Below are 22,067 nucleotides of genomic sequence, written 5' to 3'. Positions count from 1 at the left end.
CCATTGTCTTCTCTAGTTTTTTGATTCCTTTCCCTTCAGATCTCTGGAGAAAACTTCTCCCTTTCTTTAACCTGTTAATCTTCTGTCATGCCTTTGACTGCAATTATGTTCATTAAAAACTGTTAGTTGTTATGGGGTTTTATGAATTCTTCAAGGAAAGCAGACTATTTATTTTGAGCATTGGAAGGGGAATGTTTTACTCTTTGGAGCATAGTAGAGATTCCTTTCCACTTCTGTGTAACCTTTCACTACTGTCTGTCACTTGAACTCTGTATCATGCCAGACTAATCATTTTCTAAATCTAAAAATAATTTTTTAGATGTATGTATACATACATTATGTATGTAATGTATAAATACACTATTTTTCTCTTGGCACTACATAGTCTTCTGTATTTCCAGGTCATTGTAGATCTCACTCAAGAGAGAGATTATCTGCAGTCTCAGCAACCACCAAGCCCTCTGAAAGTACCAAGTCCAGATTCTTCACCAAACCCTGCCAACCCTCTTTCTAATGAAGAAAAGCAGCACCTTGCAGTTGAGCTGGCAGACACAAAGGCTAAATTGAGAAGGATCCGTCAGGAGCTGTAAGTCACCATTACTTTGTGCTTCTAGAGAGACTTGCATATTAAATCTTGTACATCCTGAAAATGCAGGAGCCTGTTGGCTCTAATACACGGCTTCCATAGGAGCTCTAAGAATCACACCTTTAAAACCACAACAGTAGGAAGCTAGTAGTATGTTCCATCTTATAATCTTTCACAATTGGCCTTTAAATGTAGACTGATGGCTACTTCCATTCTTATTTTTGTCTCATCTCTCTCTTCCCCCCTTCAAAATACCAACTGCTAGCTCTGCTTTTTAACTTGAAGTGGAAGCTGTGACAGCAGGTGCACCAATGAGATTTAAACACAGAAACTTAATATAAAAATAGAGTTGCAAATTTGTATCCATAATATGTGTATGGTATCATGAGAAAATGATGAAGCTATCATAACAAAGAATATGCTGGGAGATTTTTCTCTTCCTTTACAGATTCCTGGCAGTGTCCATATAATCAACATTATTTCAGGAAAGAAAAAAAAATTGCTAAGATTTTTCTAATCCTTTGCAGGGAAGAGAAGTCTGAGCAGCTTGCAGATTCTAAACATGAAGTTGAGCAGCTCACCCTAGAGCTGCAAAAAATAAAGCAAGAGGTGAGATGGGCTTGTTTTCCTGTGACAGTCTTCCCTATTTAAAAAAAGTCCTGTTTCAGTGTGAGGCTAAAATTACTACTATGCCTGTTTTATAATGAAGAAATCATCTTAGTCCAGCAAGCTGTTTAAAGATTATGGTTGTGGCATAGAAGTGCTGTGCTTCCCACTTAGCTGTTGAGAGCAGTCTCATCTGTTCAGCTTGCAAATAGCTTAGTAGTGCCTGAAGCTTATACAGCATCAGGCATTAGTAATGTCAGAGGTCTAACAACCTCTCTGTCTTGTAGTGAACTGCCTATTAGGAGAATTCTTACTCCTTAACCAGGGGAACATTATTTGTCTATGCTTACAACCTGTAAGTAAATACAAAAAAATAAAGCGTAAAATATGTGCTTAAAAGTATTAACTTATATTTTTCTCCCTGCTCACCCATCGCAGAACATGCACCTTGCCTCAGATGCTCGCTCTGCCCGAGCGTACAGAGACGAGCTTGATTCTCTGAGAGAGAGGGCAAACCGTGTGGAGAGACTCGAGATGGAACTGGTTCGGTGCAAAGAGAAACTTCATGATGTGGAATTTTACAAAGCCCGCATGGAGGCAAGTGAAAATTAGGAGAAAGATTTGCTGAATAATCCTTAATGTTTGGCTTTTGTTGTATTACTAGTTTGTGTCATTTCTCATTGAGCTGACCATAGCAGAACGTCAGAGCAAGTAGTTTCATAACATACAGCATAGCTATTGACTGAGCATCATTAAAACTTCTTTCAGTAGAGGAAGTACTTGGTGCACACAAAAAAAATGCCTATTATTTTCAAAGAGCTCTGCTTAGTTCAGCATTATGTGGCTAAACAGGACAGACCTTTTCTGGATGCTTTTTCTAGAGACCAGATCTTTAGTTTAGCTTTAGGTAAATACCCCCTGTTCCAGAGCTGTTCCTTGGACCAACATTTTAAATATCATCTATAAATTAGTTAAGTGAATGTCTGTGTGTTTTTCTTTAGGGTTTTGTAGCAGACACAACTGTTGTTAAAATGGCATTTTTAAAGATGACCTCAGATGAAAAATTCTAGCTGACCCTTTTTGCAACTGTTACTTGTAGTAGAAAGGAGAAAAAATTTGGATCCTCCCTAGTGTCATGACTGGGGTAGGTCAATAAGGAGTGTGTGGCTTTGTTCCAGTAGTAATGTCAGGTACTCAGCTTAGTCACCTGCAGCTATGCCCATCCTGGAATTATTAATTGAATTAGGTTGAAAAGACCTTGGAGATTGTCTGGTTGAACTCATTGGCCCAGCATGGCTGATGTTAAATTTAGGTAGGCCTGATCTTTCTTTCTGTTCTTCCAGTTTTTTGAGGAATTCACACCAAAACTCCCAATAATCCCATATACATAACACTTTGGCCAAAGTCAAAATAACCAGATTGCTGAACAAATGGAGGTTTGGTAACTGACAGCCTCACTATCATTAGATAAAATTCCATGTCTGAGGTAGAAGAGTGATGTTGCCAGGCCTCTGGCTGAGAGCACAGACCTTATTTTTCTGCTCTATAAACTCTACTTTGTAGGTGATTTTTTTTTTCCCCCTTTAACCTAAGGGGGCAGCTATGCTTCTTATGAATAGGTTCACTAAAATGGATGGTTATTAAATGTAGTAATAAACTACAAAAGCCTGTCTTGCCTCCCAGTAATTCCCAGTTTGTGTTAGGAAATACAAAGCTCTGCCTCTCTGTTTTCCTTCCTCAAGCTGGCAAATCAGTCATGCTCTACCCTGGCACACTGGCTATCAGTGAGCCATCCTGGTATTCCCCTTTTTGACTGTGCACTGGAGGTGCTTAGCTTTACCTGCTGCTCAGTTAATTTACCTGGAGCTTGGAGAGGAGATTTTGTGTCCCCTTCATATGAGATCAAGGGAGTAACCTCCTTGCTTGTCCCAGAGCCAGCAGTTTGCTGCGCTGCTGTCTTGCATGTCCTGCACTGCTAATCTTGCTTAACATAGCATTTGGTTAAGAGAACTTCAAGTCAGTTTCAAATTTCTTCTAATTCCCCTTGCTCTCCCACCTTGTCAGTTTTTGGTGGAACTACAGAGTGTCAGAGATGAGTATCGCTCCCTGCCACACTGTCAGGGTTAAACCCCAGCCAGCAGCCGAGCCCCTCATAGCCACTCACTCCCTACCAGTGAGATTAGAGAGCAAATTGAAAGGGTAAAAGCTGGAAAACTCGTGGGTTGAGATAAAGACAGTTTGACAGGGAAAACAAAAGCCACATGTACAAGCAAAGCACAGCAAGGAGTTAATTCACTGCTTCCCTTGGGCAGGCAGGTGTTCAGCCACCTCCAGGAGAGCAGGGCCCCATCACAGGTAATGGTGACTTGGAGAGTGGAACACCATCACTCCAAACGTCCTCCACTTCCTCCTTCTCCCCACTTTGTATACTGAACATGATGAATATGGTCTGGAATATCCCCTTGGTCAGTTTGGGTCACCTGTTCTGGCTGTGTCTCCTCCCAGCTTCCCATGCAGCCCCTCTTCAGCATGGTAGCACAGAAAGCAGAAAAGGCCTTGGCTCTGTGTGAACCCTACTCAGCAATAATAAAACCATCTCTGCTTTATCAACACTGTGTTCAGCCAAATCCAAAACAAGCCCCATACCAGCCATTTGGCCTACCCCAGCCAAAACCAGCACAAATACAGTAGTGGGACCAGGAATATTTCCCATCAATCTGGCACATGTCTAATATGGAGCCATAGTGTGGCCTTAGAAAAAGTCAGTATTGTAGGAGCTGAGCTTTCCTAATGGGCAACAGGATTGCACAGCTGTCTGCAGGGTGCTGGTGTGGTTTAGAATAGTCAGCGAGTTTCACATTCTCCCCACTCCCTCTCCCATCACTGATCAAGTTTTGGCGCAGCCATGGACTGACAGCATTGAGCAGCAGGCAAACTCCATTGGTCTCAGGCTGGTGCATTCAGAGCATTCCACAGGGCCCTATTCTGGGTTTTTACAGTCATAGAGTAGCACAAAGGCTGTGCATACTTGCCAGTATCCAGCTTTCTATGGGGCTTCAGTTTTCTGTCAAATCTGACTCAAGTCCTCTGCCTCACTGAAAGAAGAATTAATGTCTGGGTTTAGTATGGTCTCTGCTTCGATTTGTTCAGGAATGTAAGATGGTAGAAATTTTTACCTCTGAACAGTACAGTGATTATTAATTTCATGGCATTTACCAGTTGCCAATAGCTTGAAAAGCTGTAACCCCTAAGACCTGAACAAATCATCCAGAGCATGCAGTGAAAATGTGTGTTCAGCATCAGCCACTTTTCTGTGGTCATGTGATACCTTAAGGCTCATAGGGTCTTGACAGGGTTGTTAATAAAGCAGTGCCAGATTGGCAGGTGAGAAGAAGAGGATTTAATGTTGTGCATCAATGCAGAAAGCTATTAAATGAGCCCTTAAAATATTTTCCTTCCTGGTATTGCAGGAGTGCAAAAGGTTCAAATCTGTATGTCAGTGTAACACATTTAGGGCTTGTGTGGTGTTTTCCTTCTCTGTATGTCTTGACAAATTTTTCAAGAGTGACTTTTTAGTTGGACCATTGTACAAGGAATGTGGATGTCCTCTGGAGCCTTCCTGCTGGGGTGGCTTAACAAGATCACAGCCGGGAATGTGAAGGAGCAGCCCAGTGCAGGGCTTCCTCCACAGAGATGCTTCTCTGCTCTTCCAGGACTCATCTCCACTGCGCCTTTTGCTGTTCCACAAGATGAGATTATTTTCTAAGGCCAAGGATTATGCTTTGCTCAGTTTTCCTCCTTCTCACCATAATAAAATTTCTATGCAGGATGACAGGAGGAATATCTTGTCAATTAAAAAAAAAAATAAAAGCAAAAGCATCTCTTGTATGTTGTCATATGAGTGTTCAATGTTTGATTGTCACAAGATGTTAACTGTGTTATGGCTCAGTAGCAAGAGCTTCTGAACTGCCTGAAGGCAAGGGTTTGAACTGGGTCTGGATGCATGTGCAAATTCTCGTCTCAGATTTAAACAATCTCATTGCTGTTTTAGTTTCTGAAAATGTTTCCCAGTGGCAACATGCCCTGATTGTACCACTTATCCCCAGAGTTGTAACCATCTGAATGCGCAGTGCACATTCTTTAAGCTGTTTCAAGTTACAGTTAATAGGGCATCAAACCACAATATGCAATTCATTCTAGAAACTGCAGAAGCTGAGTTATACTCAGTATATTAAACAAAAAAAAAATAATTAAAAATCCACAGCCAATTGTTTTTGTTGCTGATTTTAAAATAAACTTATAATGTTGGTGAATTTGTTAATTCAATTACAAATGAACTTTAACTCCAGTGGAATCAGCACCACTCCATGACCACCACCTGCTGACTGTCTAACAAGTGTGATTTGTAGCCAGATAGATTTTTAGGTCAGTTGTGTTATTCCAGAAACTTCTGGGAGATGTTAGTGCTGACATGTTTTAGTTAGGACAGCTTTGCTTCCCAGACCTAGAGCTGTAACCTCTAGGTTACAAAGCTCCCATGGACTAATTATTTAAATTATATGAACTTTTCAATATTAAGACAACCTCAGATCATGGTGATCTGAGAATGAGCAATGTCTACCTCGTCACAGCAGGCATTTCCACCTGGTTATTAATTTAATATTGCATCAGAACTGCTTTGAACTGGCATGACTGCCCATCCTGGGTGCTCAATGGAAAGTACTTCAGTTTTCCATATACTGCAGCTCCTACTGGAGTGTGGTTTGTACCAGAGCCTGCATATTTGTACGTACTTGGCACACAGTTTGACTCTTGATGAGACACTAAAATAACTAGTTCTTGCTTGGTAGGCAGTTTTAAGGATAGTTATGATGTCATGTCTTTGAGGTCAGACACCACTTTAGTTCTTAGGGCTGTGGTCCAGATTGAGTGTGGTGATCTAGCAAAGTAAACTCTTGGCACACTGTTATTTCATTACAGATATTCTGGCAGCTTCCATGACCCCTAGCAGTTTTTATGCCATGTACTTCTGGTCTGTCATCTGTTTAGTGTCAGCCTTTTAAGTCTGCCCACCTTGAAGTGACCCTGTTAGATCAGACTTGGCCCAAAATGCAGGTTCTGTAAACCTAGTGTTTCAGTATTGTTATTTTAGTTACTTGCATACTCAGACATTTTAATTGAAGATGAACCACTTTATAAACACTGACATACTTCTCCTTATAATGCTACTATAGTAGGGAATTTTTTTCTCTCATGAATTGCAAGTTGGTAGCTGACCCACTGAGAGATCAAGGGCAGTATGGTGCTGCATAAGGTAGACTTCCCATATTATACCATGTACAGTCAAGCTGCAATAAATTATGATTATGAAAGGCTTTTAAATGATGGCCCCCTGTAGTATCAAAAGGTGAGGTGGGGGAGTGGCTATCATCAGACAGTCTTAACTCATTCTTTACATCTGTCTTCCTTCTTTGTCTTTTTCTTCATCCTTTTTTCTTTATTTTTTTTTTTTAAATAAGTGAGCCATATAAGGCTTCTTCAGGCTGATTCCACCCCAAAAAATGAGAAGCCAGTTGCTGATTAAGCTATGAGAGTGATTTGCTCATGCCTGGTGATCTTTTAGGAATCTCCTTGGTTTGGATGTTTGTGGTCTGAGAGACCAGACATGAACACTGTGTCAGCAGAGACATCACATTTGAAGTCAGTTATCCAGGAATAAGCTTGTCAAGTATTTTGTCCTGTTTGCACATTTTTCTGGTTTTGCATATTTAATTGGAAGAGCAAAATGGATGGGGAGAGAAGGGAGGAAATCAGAGAATGACAAAGTTTCTGTAGAGAATCAATCTGCTTCTTGCCCAATTGTAGCTCATCTGGGGAAAATTCCTTACTGTGTCCATTTAATCTTTGAAATGCTGATGCATTCCTGCCATAGAACATTTGCCTTGGACTCAAGACTTATCTGACGATCAACAAAAGTAAAAGCTAGCAGTGAGGTATTATGGCTTAAACTGAGACATATTTGATGAATGTGTTTAAAACATGACCAACATTTCATGGCCAGATTTCATGCTTTGGATATTTCATGTTTCCAGAGTAAGATACTTGAATGCAGAGAGTTTAATTTGTTATTTGCAAGGAACAGTTGCACTGCAGTATAATTACCCTGTTTCTAATGCTGTGGCTACAGCAAAGTAATAAATTAAACTTCTACTCAGTAAAACCAGATCCAAAAGCTCTAATGAGTAAGCGATGTGGCTTGTGCAGTTCATGCTCATGTGTTTAGTGGGGAATTGGCAGGAGTGTTAGGTGATAAGTAGAAAACAACTTCTATTGTTTGAGTGAATTAAAATTCTGTTCATGAGAGAGAGAGAGAAACTATTAACAGACATTAGCACAGGAGTGTACTGAAAAAGGAATGTGGATCTTGAATGTATTGATGCATACTATTCCCCATCCCTTGAAAATAAATAATCTATTTTGGAGCTGGGAAAAAAAAGGGACTATGATGAACTGGCAAAGGAATTGGTATTATAAAAGTGGAATTGGTATTGAACATTTGCTCTTCTGTATGTATCTCTTGCTTTAGCCTTGTATATAGTAAAAGAAATTCTGTTTAGCTTGTAAAATTCAGGAAAAAAACCCTAAGAAATATTATATTTACTTGCATAATAATTCAAAGATAATAAAACATAGTATCATCTCTCATTAAAATATTAAGTAAAAGTCTTTCTATGTAACGAACATGTTAGATTTCCTTCTTGTTTTTTTGCAGTGCCACTTTATGAAAATCACTTGGTCTATGACAAGTCAGTAAGAAATTAACACTGTTACTTTTTTTTCCTAGGAATTAAGAGAGGACAACATTGTACTGATTGAAACAAAGGCCATGCTAGAAGAACAGCTAACCATGGCAAGAGCTCGTGGTGATAAGCTGCATGAATTAGAGAAGGAAAATTTGCAGTTAAAATCCAAACTTCATGATGTGGAGCTGGTATGCACTTTCTTTTTCATTATGCTATTTTTTTAAACTTTATTTTTTATCCTTAGATTACAAAATCAAGTCACAGAAATTGGTGGAGACAGGCAAATTAATCCCTAGTGCTTTTGAAGAAATTTTTAGGTTGAACTTTCTGTACATGAATTCTTGAGATAGTATAATGTTAACAGTGTAAATATTGCCAATGCTTCTTTGTACGAGACTGAGTTTTATTTTATGCAGAAGGTATATCACAATTTTAAAATACAAACTGTTTTCACTCATTTTGTTAATAGAGATACTAAAATTTGTTCAAATAGAAATCTCTTAGATGTAGGAAATTAAATCTACTCTAGTAAATAGTCTTTCTTGTTGGAATCAAAATCCCCAGCAATTACAGAGTCTTTAAGAATCAATTACCACTGTGAAAGACAAAATTCCAAAATTTCTTGATTTTGAAATCAGAGATATGGTTTATTACTTCATAAATAAAAAAAGGTAGTAAGTGGGAGACTATTGTCTACAGACAAAAAGCAACATTGGACTTCATAAACCCACTAGAAATAATAAATACTCTTCTATCTCTTGTATTTTACATAACAGTCCTCCTCTTATCCCAACACGATTTGAATTCTTGTGGGTTTATCTATTCAGAGTTTTCAACAGGTTCTGTTGGAAATAAAAATGTGGAGGATGCAGTGAGCCCAGTGTTACTTAATATCTTTATTTATGATATTGTCAAAGGGATCAAGTGCACTGTAGCTGGATTTGCAGGTGACACCAAGCAGAGTGGTGTGGTTGACACACCTGAAGGATGAGATGGCCATCCAGAGGGACCAGGACAAACTTGAGCAGTGGGGTCATGGGAATCTCATGTGGTTGAACAAGTGCAAGGGGCTGCACCTGGGTCAGGACAACCCCCAGTATCAACACAGGCTGGGGATGAACAGATCAAAGCAGCCCTGCTGAGAAGGACTTTGGGGTGCTGGTGGATGAGAGGCTGGACAGGACCCAGCAATGTCACAGCCCAGAGAGCCAGATGTGTCCTGGGCTGCATCCAAAGCAGTGTGGGCAGCAGGGGAGGGAAGGGATTCTGCCCTCTGCTCTGGTGAGACCCCACCTGCAGTGCTGCATCCAGCTCTGGGGTCCTCAGCACAGGAAGGACATTGACCTATTGGAGTGAGTCCAGGGGAGGGTCTCTGTAGTGATCAGAGGGATGGGGCACCTCTCCTGTGGGAAAAGGCTGAGAGAATTGGGAATTTCCAGCCCAGAGAAGAGGGGTCTCCAGGGTGACCTAATTGCTGCCTTGCAGTACCTGGAGGGAGCCTAAAAGAAAGATGGTGAGAGACTTTTTACAAGGGCATGTGGTGATAGGACAAGAAGGAATGGCTTCAAACTAAAAGAGAGTAGGTTTAGATTACATAGTAGGAAGAAGGAATTCTTTACTGTGAGGTGTTGAGGCACTGAAAGAGCTTTCCCAGAGAAGTTGTGGGTGCCTCATCCCTAAAACTGCTCAAGGCCAGGTTGGACAGGGCTTTAAAGGAGCAATGTGGTCTAGTGAGAAGTGTCCCTTCCCATGGCAAGAACTGCATAGTCTTTAGTGTCCCATCCCAAACCATTTTATGATTTTATGATTCAGGATATTATAAAGGTCATGTCATGCTCAGGTTTTCTAAAGTTGCTGGAGATTTTACATGCTTTTCTGAGTGACTTGATGAATTTCTGGGTTATGAAAAGTTGAGGACCACTGAGGCAGCATTTCGGTTCCCACAAAAGAAAAGTGGTTCAAATAGTCACAAGAAGCAGCAATAGATTCATTCTCCAGGTCTGTTTTCAGGAGTCAGAATTCAATTTTCAAGGCAGGTGTTGCTTGCTGATCCATATGACTCTGCATATACATCAAAGTTCAATGTGATGAGTTGAAGCTCTGCAGAATTCAAGGTTCTATCTGAAGAATCTCCAGTGTGTCAGAGCATGATGCTACATGTTTTTGAAGAGCTTAGCTCTGGAGACATCTTGAAGCCAGTCTGCCATACTAGTCCAGGCTTGCAGTGGCCCTGTCATCATTCAGTGAGTTCTCACTGCCATCCCCCTCTCTCTAAGTGTATCACGGACCAGAGCTGGGGCTGAACAGGGCCAGTTGGGCTTTGCTTTCAGGGTTTATATAGGTAGCCCACAGCAAAAATTTAATGCTGAAGATGTATTTCACCATAAAACCACAGTGCTTAAGTAGATTCTTCTACCTTGAACATATATTGTGCTTGTAGCAGCTCAGCCTAGAATCTTACAAATGAGCTGAACATGCTTTCATTCACATGTGTCTTGCACAGGACCGGGACACAGACAAGAAGAGAATTGAAGAGCTGCTGGAGGAGAACATGGTCTTGGAGATTGCACAGAAACAGAGCATGAATGAGTCTGCACACCTAGGATGGGAACTAGAACAACTGTCTAAAAGCACTGATCTTGCAGATAGTGAGTACTAGCTGGGGTAGCTGTGGTGTTTGTGGTCTGTTCCAGAATAAACAGATTGGTTGACTGAGATGGGAACAGAAGTTGAATCCAAGATTGGAAAGCTTTCCTCATTCAGACACTTGACTTTGACCTGGATTTTTTTGATCTTCTAAAATGTAGTCTTCTTTCTTTCACTTTCTTTTGAAAGCATCAAAATGTTTTGCTTTTGTTTTGTTCATTACTGAGAGAGTGACTTTTAAGTATCACACTTTAATAAAAATTAAAAAAAAAAAAGGCTTTGTAAATTACACAGCAGAAATGTCACATTGAATATTTCTGATTGAATGGTTGGGTGGAGTCAGTGATCTTTAGTATTCTTTAGTACAGTTAATACAGACAATTAGCTGGTCTTTAAGTCCCAGGAAGTAATGCATGCTGAAGTCATTTATTTTTACTAGATACTGAAAAATGTGTGCAGTTAAAATAACTGGCTGATTTTTTTCTTTGAGTGGTTGATTTGATTTCCGTAACTATCACAAACATAACTAATTCTTTCTTCACTGGTTCAGGTTTTAGCATTGGTTTCTGTGTTTAACATTTATTCTGTATATCATACCAGCCTATATAACTATTCTAAGTGGAACTTGGGAAATATAAGCTATTTCCTCTAATTTAACATGCAGCTTTTATTGAATATTCACCTTATTTTGCTAAGACTTGAATGTTTGGCTTTATTTACCAGGAACAGTTGAACTTGAAGACAAAGGAATAAATTAGAGTAAGCAGATGTTTTTAGCGAAAGTGTCTAGAATAGCTTTGCTTTTTAAAACAGCTGTGTGTATGGCTGACACCAATTCTGGAATCTTGCTGTCTAGGATCCAAGTTCTCTTCACTAAGATTAATGGCTAGTTAATTGTTACTTTTAAAAAAGTAATCTTGCAAAGCAGGTTATGTTAGCCTGAGAAATGAATGTCACTCTGTTATTCCTTCTGTGTTACCAAGGATATTGCTCATTGTGTTAGTGGGGGGAAAACACAATTCTCTCAAAACTTAGAAATTTTGGTCAAGAGTATTTCAGGAAAACATAAAAATACCTAAATATTATGGCCTGTTTAAAATACCAAGATTTGTTCCTTCCTGATCTGCTTTCACTGTTCATGTAATAGAAGGAAGAATGCTAGTTACCTTTTATTTACTAATTTCTATCAAACATAACTGTCAAAATTTGCTTGAGTGATTTATCATTGCACTGATGTTTAGAATTTTAGCACTGGAGCTTCAGAAATTCTTTTATTAACTAAAGAAAAAGAGTGAGGAACTGAGACTGTCCATAAACTTCTATTCAGTAGGAAAATAAAATCGTAAAGGAGGCTGGAATTTGTTATTTTTTTAAGATGATTTAACTTTGGACTTCTGTTTTATGGGCATGCTGTTCTGATTTTACAGTACCTCTCTGTAAGAAGTTTTGTTTCAATCCATGTTGCTGTTCTGAATGCAGCTTGTTTGTACAAATAGAGTCAGACTGCAAAACTCCTTTGGGAAATCTCTTGTTCCTGGATATCAAGTTGAGTCTGCAAGGGTGGCAGAGAGAAGATTTAACCAGCTAGTTTGATATATTTTATTAAAAATACTTTTCTGCATGCTTATTTTTAAAATTAATTTAGGGGACTCCACTTCAGAACAGAACTCAACTGGAGTAGTTTAGTTAATGTTAATTATTTGAGTCTTCACTTGACCAAAGCTCTCCATAAGTGATGCCCCATAAAAGAGATAAACAGGGTTTTTCCAATCTCGAAAAGTTGCCAGCTTAAAATACTCAGTTTGCTGTAGTGTTTATTTAGAAACAGTTATTAATTTTCTTAGATTTAAACACAATGTTAAAGTCAATTTCATATGAAATGTGGTTTTGAGGTGATGGGTAGCAATTATTTCATGTGAACAAGAAGGTTGCTCTTGTAATTATCCAAATTCTGGGCAGAGAGATTAATAGAGCAGTGAGACTTGGGTGATGGATTTTGAAGCTGAGAGGTAGTGACGCTTTTGATCTACAAGCATTGCAAAAAATAACATCTCTGTTGTAAAACTTGAATAAATTTTATTAGTTCTGAGATTTCAACTTCAGACGCTTCTCAGATCAGCATTCTGATGGGTGCCTAGTAGTAAATTATTCTCTGTGATTCATCATACTCTTGATGAAAAAGCTGTAAAGATAAGCTGGAATGATCTTTTTTAAGAATTTTTTCAATGACTAAATGTGATTCAATACCTGAGTTTTCACTAGCTCTTGGAAGTGCACTACCTTGCTGTTTTAGCAAACATTTAGCAGGGGTTTACTTTCTGCCTCAATTTATCTCCTGTGATGAAAGTATGAGATGGTATCAAAACATATTTTGTTATTAACAGTACACGTGCTCCCAACAAGACTAAATTTAAGAAGAGTTAAAAAAGTAAGCAACTTTTGAGATGGCTGGCTGTTCAGATAGTACTCTATTTATTAAAGGTATCAATATGTGAAAATGAGTTCTGTTTTTAACCATGTATTTACTTAGCAGTCCAGCTGAAATTGTAAGACTGACAGCAATAGTCTTCATCCAAGTGGATCTATGTTTGAGTTGATTAATGCCACCTTCTGCTTCTCATGTTTCAACAGCCAGAAAGTCCTTTGTGTTTGAGTTGAATGAATGTGCTTCGAGTCGAATACTGAAGCTAGAGAAGGATAATCAGAGCTTGCAGAACACAATCCAAGAGCTGAGAGATGCCTCCTTGACCTCCAGAGAGAGCAGCCTAAAATTTGTGGAACTGGAAAAGGAAAATCAGCAGCTTAGCAAAAAGGTAATTTGCTCACAGGAACTAATTGAGCTCTTAGTTTTTTTAAACACAGTGCACAAAGGGCTGTTCAGCATTCCTGAATGATGAGAGTTTTCAGGGAGTTCACCCGTGATCCCCATAAGACTGACCATGATTTTGGCCCTGTGTATTTAATTGCATTCTAAAGCAGTTAAATTCTAAGAACTTTATTTAATGCCTTCTACTTCACTGCCTGCTTGTGTGCATCATTATAAGAAAAAGTGACTGTTCCAGTTAAATAAAAACTAGTTTTCAGTGCCTGTTTGTCCCTGTTAGATTGTACTGTTGATTGTGACCCTTTTTGTTGTTTCACAACAGTCACTACTGGGAAAGGTCACATTGAACTATTTTTGTTTTTTGAAAGTTTAATAATTTTTACATGTAAGTCAAATAAATTACACAGGTGAATTCAGGTTAGTGTTTTCTGAATGTCTTTCTTGCTGTCCAGAGTCCTGGACCTGATTTTTCTTTTTTTTTTTTCTTTTTTTTTTTTTTTCTTCTTGGCTGTTATAAATTCTCTAGTGTGTCTCTCTCTCTCTGCAAAGGTATTAGTTCTTTCAGGCTTTGTAACAAACATGTAAGTCATCACTTTATAAATATACTTACATGTACGTGTGTGTTGTACTCTGTTATTAACTGTGATTACATTTAGCTGAAATGCCAGCTCAGTGCTTGTCCTTGTGAAACACACTGCTCAGTTCACCTCCAACTACCAGCCTTATTTTTGTCTGACTAGTTACTTGAATCCTCAGTTCTGATGAATTGAGCTAAGTGCTGCTGGGGAAAAAAGGATGCTTCTTATTCTGAAGTTTTTTCATGTTGGATTTTTTCACGTTCCTTCTATTCATAAATTATCCAGAATACAAGCCTCATATCTCCTTTTCCTGTTACTGCTGTAACCTGTGTGAGACATTGATGCCATCAGAAATTATTTCAGTTCTGTTTGGCTTGCCTGTGAACTAGCTGAATCCCTTAAAGGACAAGTGGAGAAAGCACCTAGATATGAAATGCTGATTGTGGATTCCTAGATTATAACAAGCCCATTTCTCTACCAGGGAGAACAGTATCCAGCACTGGATCATTCCATCTTCTGGAGAGATTCATTTGCTATGTTGAGATCAGTTCTGCTTCTTTTCCTTCTTTTGTGAACAAGGAGAGCTGCAAAGATTTAGTTCACTCTAATATTCCTTCCACACTTCTATTTATGACCTGTTGTGTATAAGTATTTCAATCCAGCTCTAATTTGCATGCCTAAAACTGGAGATGGAGGCATAGAAAGCACTCAGCAGATACCTGTGGTGTACAGCAATTTAAGTCACTTGAACAACTGTGGTCAACCTCTGGCTTTGCCCCAGGCAGATTCCCGTGGGCACCTCCTGTTAAGGCACTGTATTGGTGCCAACAGTTGTGATTCCCCTCAATTAGAATACAGCAAAGTGTGCCAGGGGAAATAATAGGCAAAGTCTCTGATTTGTTGCAAAATGTTTACTACAGTGGGCAGGGGAGAGTGCAAGAGCTCTGGAGGTGTGTTAAAGTCAAGTATGTGTAAGTCAGAGGACAAGAGATAAAGAAGTATTTTTCTCAAATGTTTTGTATCTTTGGGCTTCTTTGGGGTAACTTTCCTGAGATATTCGTAATAAAATATTGTCTCCTTAAAGTCATTTAAATGAGCTGAGATTTCATCCACTGACACTTTCAAAAATTGTTGTTTGAATATGTTGTTAATCTGCTTGATCCAGTGGTTGATGGGATCATGTAGCCAAGACAGGATTATTCAGGTAGTACAAGAGATGTTATAAAGGAAAAGTTGTGTACATATATATTTTTTTTCCTTTCTTTCAAGGTTTTCAGAGGAGCTAGTAGTAAAAATCCTCTTTTCAGGCACACTCAAGTAGTAGCAGTCCAATCCTGTCAGTTGTCTCTGCCTTTCTGACTTACTGAAAAGAGCTGTAAACAGTACTGTCTTTCTTGCCTCCAGTTTTCTGGGAAATGCAGATGAAGATCAGCTGAGCTACTGAGTTTGTTGCAGCTTTCTCTGAACAGCTCCTTTGAGACCAATGAATCTCCACTCCACTTGGTTACATTTCTGACTGCTGAGCCCTCCTTATCTCCAATCTGGGCAGCCCCTGCCTGTTTAAACACTTCCTGTAATGAGGGGCATGTTGACATAGGCAGAGCCCAGCCTCCAGCTATTTCCCACTTGTAAGAATTAGGTTTAATACCCCTTTCATTGACATTTTCACTGTTGGCAGAGTTGATAATAACGAAACAAAAATGAGCTGATACTTGTGCAGAGCTGTAGCTGCTCACAGTACTTTGCAAGCTTAAAAAGTAATTATTTCCTGACTTGGGGACTATAGTTCCCAGAGCCTCTTGGTTCTAAGTACTGAAGAGCTACAGCTTTTCTGTTCTTCATGCATTACAAGTACAACTTTCAAAATTAATAAATAAGAAAACTTTGCTTGTTGTAGGACTGGAGCCTTATTCACAAATCTTTCAAATGCTGTATTGTCACCTGCTGGGGAGAAAAGCACAAGGAGTGGGAGCATAAACTTGGTCACTCCAGTGCTTTAGTGTTTTTCCTCTGTTCCTATTTTAGGTTGATGTTTTGGTCTTTTTTAGTGTTGTTGCTCACTGAAGTGTCTTAATAACTTTGCCTGCATTCACGGGTAGAGTAAGACCGTAAGTGGTGGAGAGGCTAGGAGGAGGCAAGTTCCTTAGGAAGGGGAGCACCAGAAACTTAATCACTGTGGACAGGAGCATAACAGGGCATTCAGCAGTCAGCGAAATAAATGTTTCTTACTGCTGTGCCTTATATGCTCTGATCTTAAAGGCATGAAGGAAGAGTCATAGCACTGAGAGAAAAACAAGAAGTCCATTTCCTCCTCTGAGACTGGGAACTGCAGGAGAGAGGGATTTAATCTTTCAATCATAGTCCCCATCTCATTTCTCTCTGGTCTTCAAAATGACTTAAAGTGCAAACAGTCCTTTTGTCTAGCTGTGGTTGATGTGTTTTGGTGTGTTCTCTTCACACAGATTGAGAAGTTGCAAAATCAAATTGAAAAAGAGAAGCAAAGCAATCAAGATTTGGAAACCTTGAGTGAGGAGCTGATAAAAGATAAAGAGCAGCTACAGGTTGTCATGGAGACTCTAAAAGCCGACAAAGACAGACAGGTGTGAACTTCTCAAGTGTAATATGACAACATGTGCTCAGTAATGGTAATTCAGTGATGCCATTTAGAGCATCTGGTTCTCTCAGGGAGACAAGACAATTTGAGAGCTATTAAGTGCAGGTTGAACTTGTTCAAATCTAGGTTAAAAGCTTCTTCCAGTGTAAAAGCCCAGCATATCCTGCTGATTCCTGCTCTTGTTACCATAAGGGGATCTTCGGGCTATTATATGAACAGACATTCCCTCTTGAGCAAAAAATGCCCATGGACCGTACTAAATGGAATACGAACTGGTTTTAGGATGTGTATATAAATCCCCATTTTGTTGCTAAAGATTGGTCTTCCACCACCTGTATGGTGTGGTTTGGCTGAGGTTCTTTAGCCACCCAGCCTTTTTGCTCTATTTAAAAGAGATGCTGAGAAAGTACTTATGCCTTCTGGATTGATATTTTAATTGCCCTTCAGCTTTTACCACTGTGCTGCAGTTCATGTGCAATCCCTGAAAACTCTTATTACAGGTTTTGTGCAAGTATAATCTGTACTAATTTGACAAATTAAAAAAATATAGACATAGATCATTAGAGACCGGTCTGACTATTCTCAGCCTGCATTAAAATTTACTCTAATGTTTTACGAGGTGAAAATTAAATACCAAAATGTCTTATTTGTGTAGTTCTTTTCATCTTAAAGGATTTTTACCCAGACTTCTCCCTGGGAAACTGTACTTTACCAACAAAGTCTTTCATTTTAGTTAGAGCAAATACAGAATCTCTGTGGTAGGAATTAATACATGGTTTGAAGGCAGGGCAGGAAGTAAAACCAGAAATATTTCCAGATGTTAAAAAAGAGCAGTTTGTGATTCTTTTCAGGTATAGCCCCTTTTGATTTGTGTGGATGTTGTCTGGTATAAGAATCAAATGCAAATTGCAGTCTAAATTACAATTGCATGAGCTGAAATTTGACCAGTGGGGTGAGTGTACTGTCCTTACAGGAAGTGTCTTTAATGACATCTGTAACTGCTCTACATTTTCAAGTACTCTGAGGTTCCTGGCACCTTACCAGAGATAATTTCAGTCTTCAGGTCCCAAAGATGAAGGTAAACCTAGATAGAAAGATACCCTCTATTAAAAATTATTTGTAACAAAGCATCTTCACTAAGGTGTTCTCTGAAGGTCTTCTGTCTGCTTTCTCCTTCTGCCCTAGCCTTCTTGGATGGTAGGAGGAATGTAGCACAGTTTTTAATTTGTTAAAATCATGAGTTACCAGAGGTAAAAACTTTTTTCAATAGTTTGGGTTCTTGGTTGTAGTCAGTAACTTGCTGAGAAATTTTTCTTGGATTAAATGGATATGATTTTGTAAACAATCATCTCTGCTTTAGAACTAATTTGTACTGCACTTGTAAGGTAAATTAATAACATTTGCACAACTGTTTATGTAGATAAAGGACCTTAAACAAGAAAATGATCACCTTAATCAAGTTGTCTTATCTCTGAGACAAAGATCACAAGTGAGCAGCGAGGCAAGAGTGAAAGATATTGAGAAAGAGAACAAAATCCTTCATGAAACAGTAACTGAGACGAGCAGCAAACTGAGCAAGCTGGAATTTGAGAAGAAACAGTTGCAAAAGGATTTTGACCAGGTTAGAGAAAAAGTGGAAAGAGTAGAAGAAATGGAAAAAGAGCTCCACCGGCTGGAGAGGGAGAATGAACAGCTCACAAAGAAGGCAGCAGTGATGAAAATAGTGACAGAAAAAGTGGAAGTTCTTGAGCAAGAGAATGGCAATCTGGAAGTGGAAAATAGGAAACTAAGAAAGTCCTTGGACACATTACAAAATATTTCCATCCGGCTTGGTGATCTGGAGAGGGACAACAAGCAATTGGATGAAGAAAATTTGGAGCTTAGAAGAGTGGTAGAGACCATGAGATTTACCAGCACAAAAATGGCACAAATAGAAGCAGAAAATAAAGATTTGGAGAGGGAGAAGGAGGACTTAAGGAAAAATGTGGAAATGTTAAAAGCAATGAACAAGAAATCAGAGAGGTTGGAGCTAAGCTATCAGAGTATCAGTTCTGAAAACCAGAGACTTCAGCAAATTGTGGAGAACAGCAATAAAAAGATCCAGGAATTAGAAAAAGAAGTTCAGGGAATGGAGAGTGAAAATCAGGTCCTTCTGAGGAACCTTGAAGAGCTAAAGGTTTCTGCCAAACAGCTAGAGAGGTTAGAAAAGGAAAACAAAGCCCTAGAACAAGGAATGTCTCAGCTAGAAAAAGACAAAAAAATGCTAGAGAAGGAAACAAAACGGCTTTGGCAGCAAGTGGAGCTGAAAGATGCTATTTTGGATGACAATACAGTAAAGTTGGCAATTGTTGAGAAGGAAAACAAGACACTAGAAAAGGAAATTGCTCGATTCAGAGATTCATCTAGTAAACTGAAGGAGTTCGAAAAGGACAATAAAGACCTCCTAAAGCAAGTTACAATTGATAAGAGAACACTAGCTACACTGAGAGAGGTAAGCAAAATAATTCTACTGGGTTGTATGCTGCTGTTTTTTTTCAGCTCAGTGAATTACTAAAGGGATATATCTGGCCCACAGGAGATTTTCACAGCCTTAACAATACTCCCTGGAAAGTGTTGCCTTGGAAAGTGGAACATGCCAAGAACTGCACTTGGTGCAGTTTTGCCATATTCCACATTGTATCCACAATACAGAGTCTCAAAATGATGTCTTTTTTCCATGCAGAATAACATTTTAACAGTTCTTATGTGGTGCCTGTTAACCAAAGACTTTGATACTTTGTCTGTGACCCAGTTCCAGCAGGGGAGATAGACTCTCAGGTCTAGGAATTTCTAGCACTTGCTGAGGACACATTGACATCTCTGTTCTGAAAGACAAAAAAACCATCCCAAATGACCAACCTAAACCAGCTGCACCAAGATGTTGCTTTACAGCTACCTTACAGCATCTTACCCCAAATGCTTCCCTGCTGCATGAGAGCATGCCAAGCAGCAGTGATCTCTCCCTGCAGTGAGCATTAGGACATTGGCAATCTGAGGATGTGTGTGCTGGAACCTGACACTCTTGTAAGTGGCCTATGAGCAGATCCAGATTATTGCACCTTGCTCTCATTGCCTGTCCCAGCTGCTGTTGTCCTGCTAGAAACAGGATTTCCTGTACAGGAGCATGAAAAGGAAAAAGGATTGTGCTGCAGTACCTCAGTGAAATAGATAAGTTTAGCAAGATTAATACAGTCAGCAATCATTTACTTCAAGGTTTAGTTTTATTTCTGTTTTTGAAGCGTTAGTGTAATTTTGAGGAGTAGAAATAAAGTCCGTCAGAAACACTTGACATGGTTCCAAGTTATTTTTCTATCCAACTTTCATTAAAAATTAATAAAACAATATAATTTCTGAGAAGGCTCCTTTATAATCTTTCCATTCTCAGACTTTTGTGGATTTCCAGTGGTGCAGACCCATACAGTAGCCCATCTTCTTTTCCTTAGTTGCTTTCTATAGATTCTGCAGAGGAAGTTCATGGATGTTAAAGGCACCTCTTTACAGATCACTTGACTGGCACTGGCCTTAAACATATGCTTTTTACCTTGCCGTGCAAATGAATTCTTGGCTAAATTTGTGTTGTCAGAGGACTATTGAATACCTACAGCTTAACAAAGTATTTTTATAAAATTTTATTCTTGCTTCTGCTTGATATTCAGAATGATTTTTAAAGTTCTTCAGTAGCTTTTTTGTTCTTCATGTGTTGTTTAAGAAAACTTTTAGTAGAAATACAAGAAATTTAGATCTCTATGATTCATTTGTATTTCAGAGAATTTTGAATGGTAGGGATCTTCACACCTAGCTGTGCACCAAAAATAATTTGTCCTTTTTAGAAATACAGGCTGGCACTATGTTTCCCCAGGCCATTTTCACACAAACCACTTTACTGGCATAACAGCAAAGCATTGTCCCAATATACCTTCTCGTACAGTGCTGCCCAGCCTTCTTGTATAACTTCATTGCTGGGTTCTGCTTTAGTTTCTTCCCAAAGAAACCTAAATGAAACCAGGCTACATCAGTAGATACCAGAATAAGTGATCAAGCTCTTGTATCCGGAGCTGTCCTGTCTCTTATGCTACAATGTAGTTACACTTTTGAAATTTCAGGCTGTAATGTCAGAAACTTAGTGCAGTATTCACTATTGACCCTGTCACCAAGTCCCTTGGTAATAACATCATAGCCATTATACCTCAGTTGACTTCCATACTGAAGTCCTGATGCTCCTCTGTGTGCACCAGTGCTTGCAGGGCTCTTTGTCAGAGCTGAGAAGTGGGAACTCCCTCTGCTGGTGTTCCCTGCCCTGCACACATCTCTGTGTGGCACAGAGATGGGGTGTTGTCTCCTGGCCCACACATTCCCTCCTTTGGCAGGCAGGCACAAAGCCAGTGTTGGCAGAAGTAGTTCAGTACAGAGAGTGAGACAAAGGCCAAAAGAAGCATTCTGCAGATTTATTTCAAGTGACCTATAAATAAAACCAATCAGTTTAATTCTGCACTCAGCTGTCACTGATGAAGAATTTTAGCTGACCTAGTTGAAGCTAGGATTTTATCCAATGAATTTTTCGGTACTCTTAAAAAATGTATAGTGCTGGATAATTACTCACCACCCTTTGCAAAGCAACTAATCATGTTAATGCTGTTTCAGGATTTGGTCCTGGAGAAGCTGAAGAGTCAAAAGTTGTCTAGTGAGCTGGACAAACTGAGCCAGGAGCTGGAGAAGATGGGATTAAACAAAGAGCTACTGCTGGAGGATGACAATGGCAATGATGACACGTAAGAAAACTTGGCTCTTCTAGTCATTCTTTCGACTCAGCCTAACTGAAGCCCTTTGCCTTTCTTTTGGGTTCTCATCTGCCTCCTTGCCATTACCCGTAACAGTTTTAGACATAAACCACATTTTTCTGTGATAAGCTTGGCAGCATACTGTAAGTTTTGCAAAACATTTTTTTGGGTGGATGGAAGAAAGGCCACTTCCTCTGTCCATGCTAGCAGTGTTACTACAGTTCCTCTGTACTCCCCAGCAGAGTAGCTGGGTATCTATTTCAGTGTGTATTTCCCTCCATGTTCTCTTTAACAAGTGAAAATAGTGTCGATTAAACAGTGTCTGTCATTACTTCATGTAATTGGTGATCCAGATACCTGTTAATATAAACACAGATGTTGCCTAAAATATGTCTAAAAAATATGGCAAGGAATTCCTTTGTAAGTCCTGTAGTAATGAACACAGAAAATCCCAACAACCTGTGTGTATATTGGCTTTTTGGTAAGACCTACTTAGAGAAACATACCCATCTTGTAGGAGTCTTTAAACTGTGCATGTTCCTGTGCATGTCAAGAATGTAAAAAAGAGCCATAAGAAGAGTTTTCTGTAGTGT

At 39.2% G+C, this 22,067-nt stretch overlaps 1 protein-coding gene across 3 annotated transcripts in view; it reads left to right on the top strand.

Moving 5' to 3' along the window:
* The window catches only part of CCDC88C (coiled-coil and HOOK domain protein 88C), a 94,544-nt gene that overhangs the window by 50,099 nt on the left and 22,378 nt on the right, over positions 1–22,067 (top strand). For all 3 annotated transcript variants that reach the window (XM_023927686.2, XM_023927685.2, XM_023927684.2), the window contains exons 8-16: positions 402–586; positions 1,114–1,195; positions 1,631–1,789; positions 8,037–8,183; positions 10,499–10,643; positions 13,273–13,454; positions 16,506–16,643; positions 18,078–19,148; positions 21,338–21,465. In XM_023927686.2, coding sequence (XP_023783454.2) covers positions 402–586; positions 1,114–1,195; positions 1,631–1,789; positions 8,037–8,183; positions 10,499–10,643; positions 13,273–13,454; positions 16,506–16,643; positions 18,078–19,148; positions 21,338–21,465 — 2,237 coding nt within the window. The remainder of the gene's footprint in view (positions 1–401; positions 587–1,113; positions 1,196–1,630; positions 1,790–8,036; positions 8,184–10,498; positions 10,644–13,272; positions 13,455–16,505; positions 16,644–18,077; positions 19,149–21,337; positions 21,466–22,067) is intronic.

Source organism: Cyanistes caeruleus, chromosome 6 (genome assembly GCF_971803275.1).
Source record: "Cyanistes caeruleus chromosome 6, bCyaCae1.hap1.1, whole genome shotgun sequence".
Taxonomy (NCBI): domain Eukaryota; kingdom Metazoa; phylum Chordata; class Aves; order Passeriformes; family Paridae; genus Cyanistes; species Cyanistes caeruleus.
Note: the sequence above shows the minus strand (reverse complement) of the source record. Positions and strands in the feature narration are given on the sequence as shown.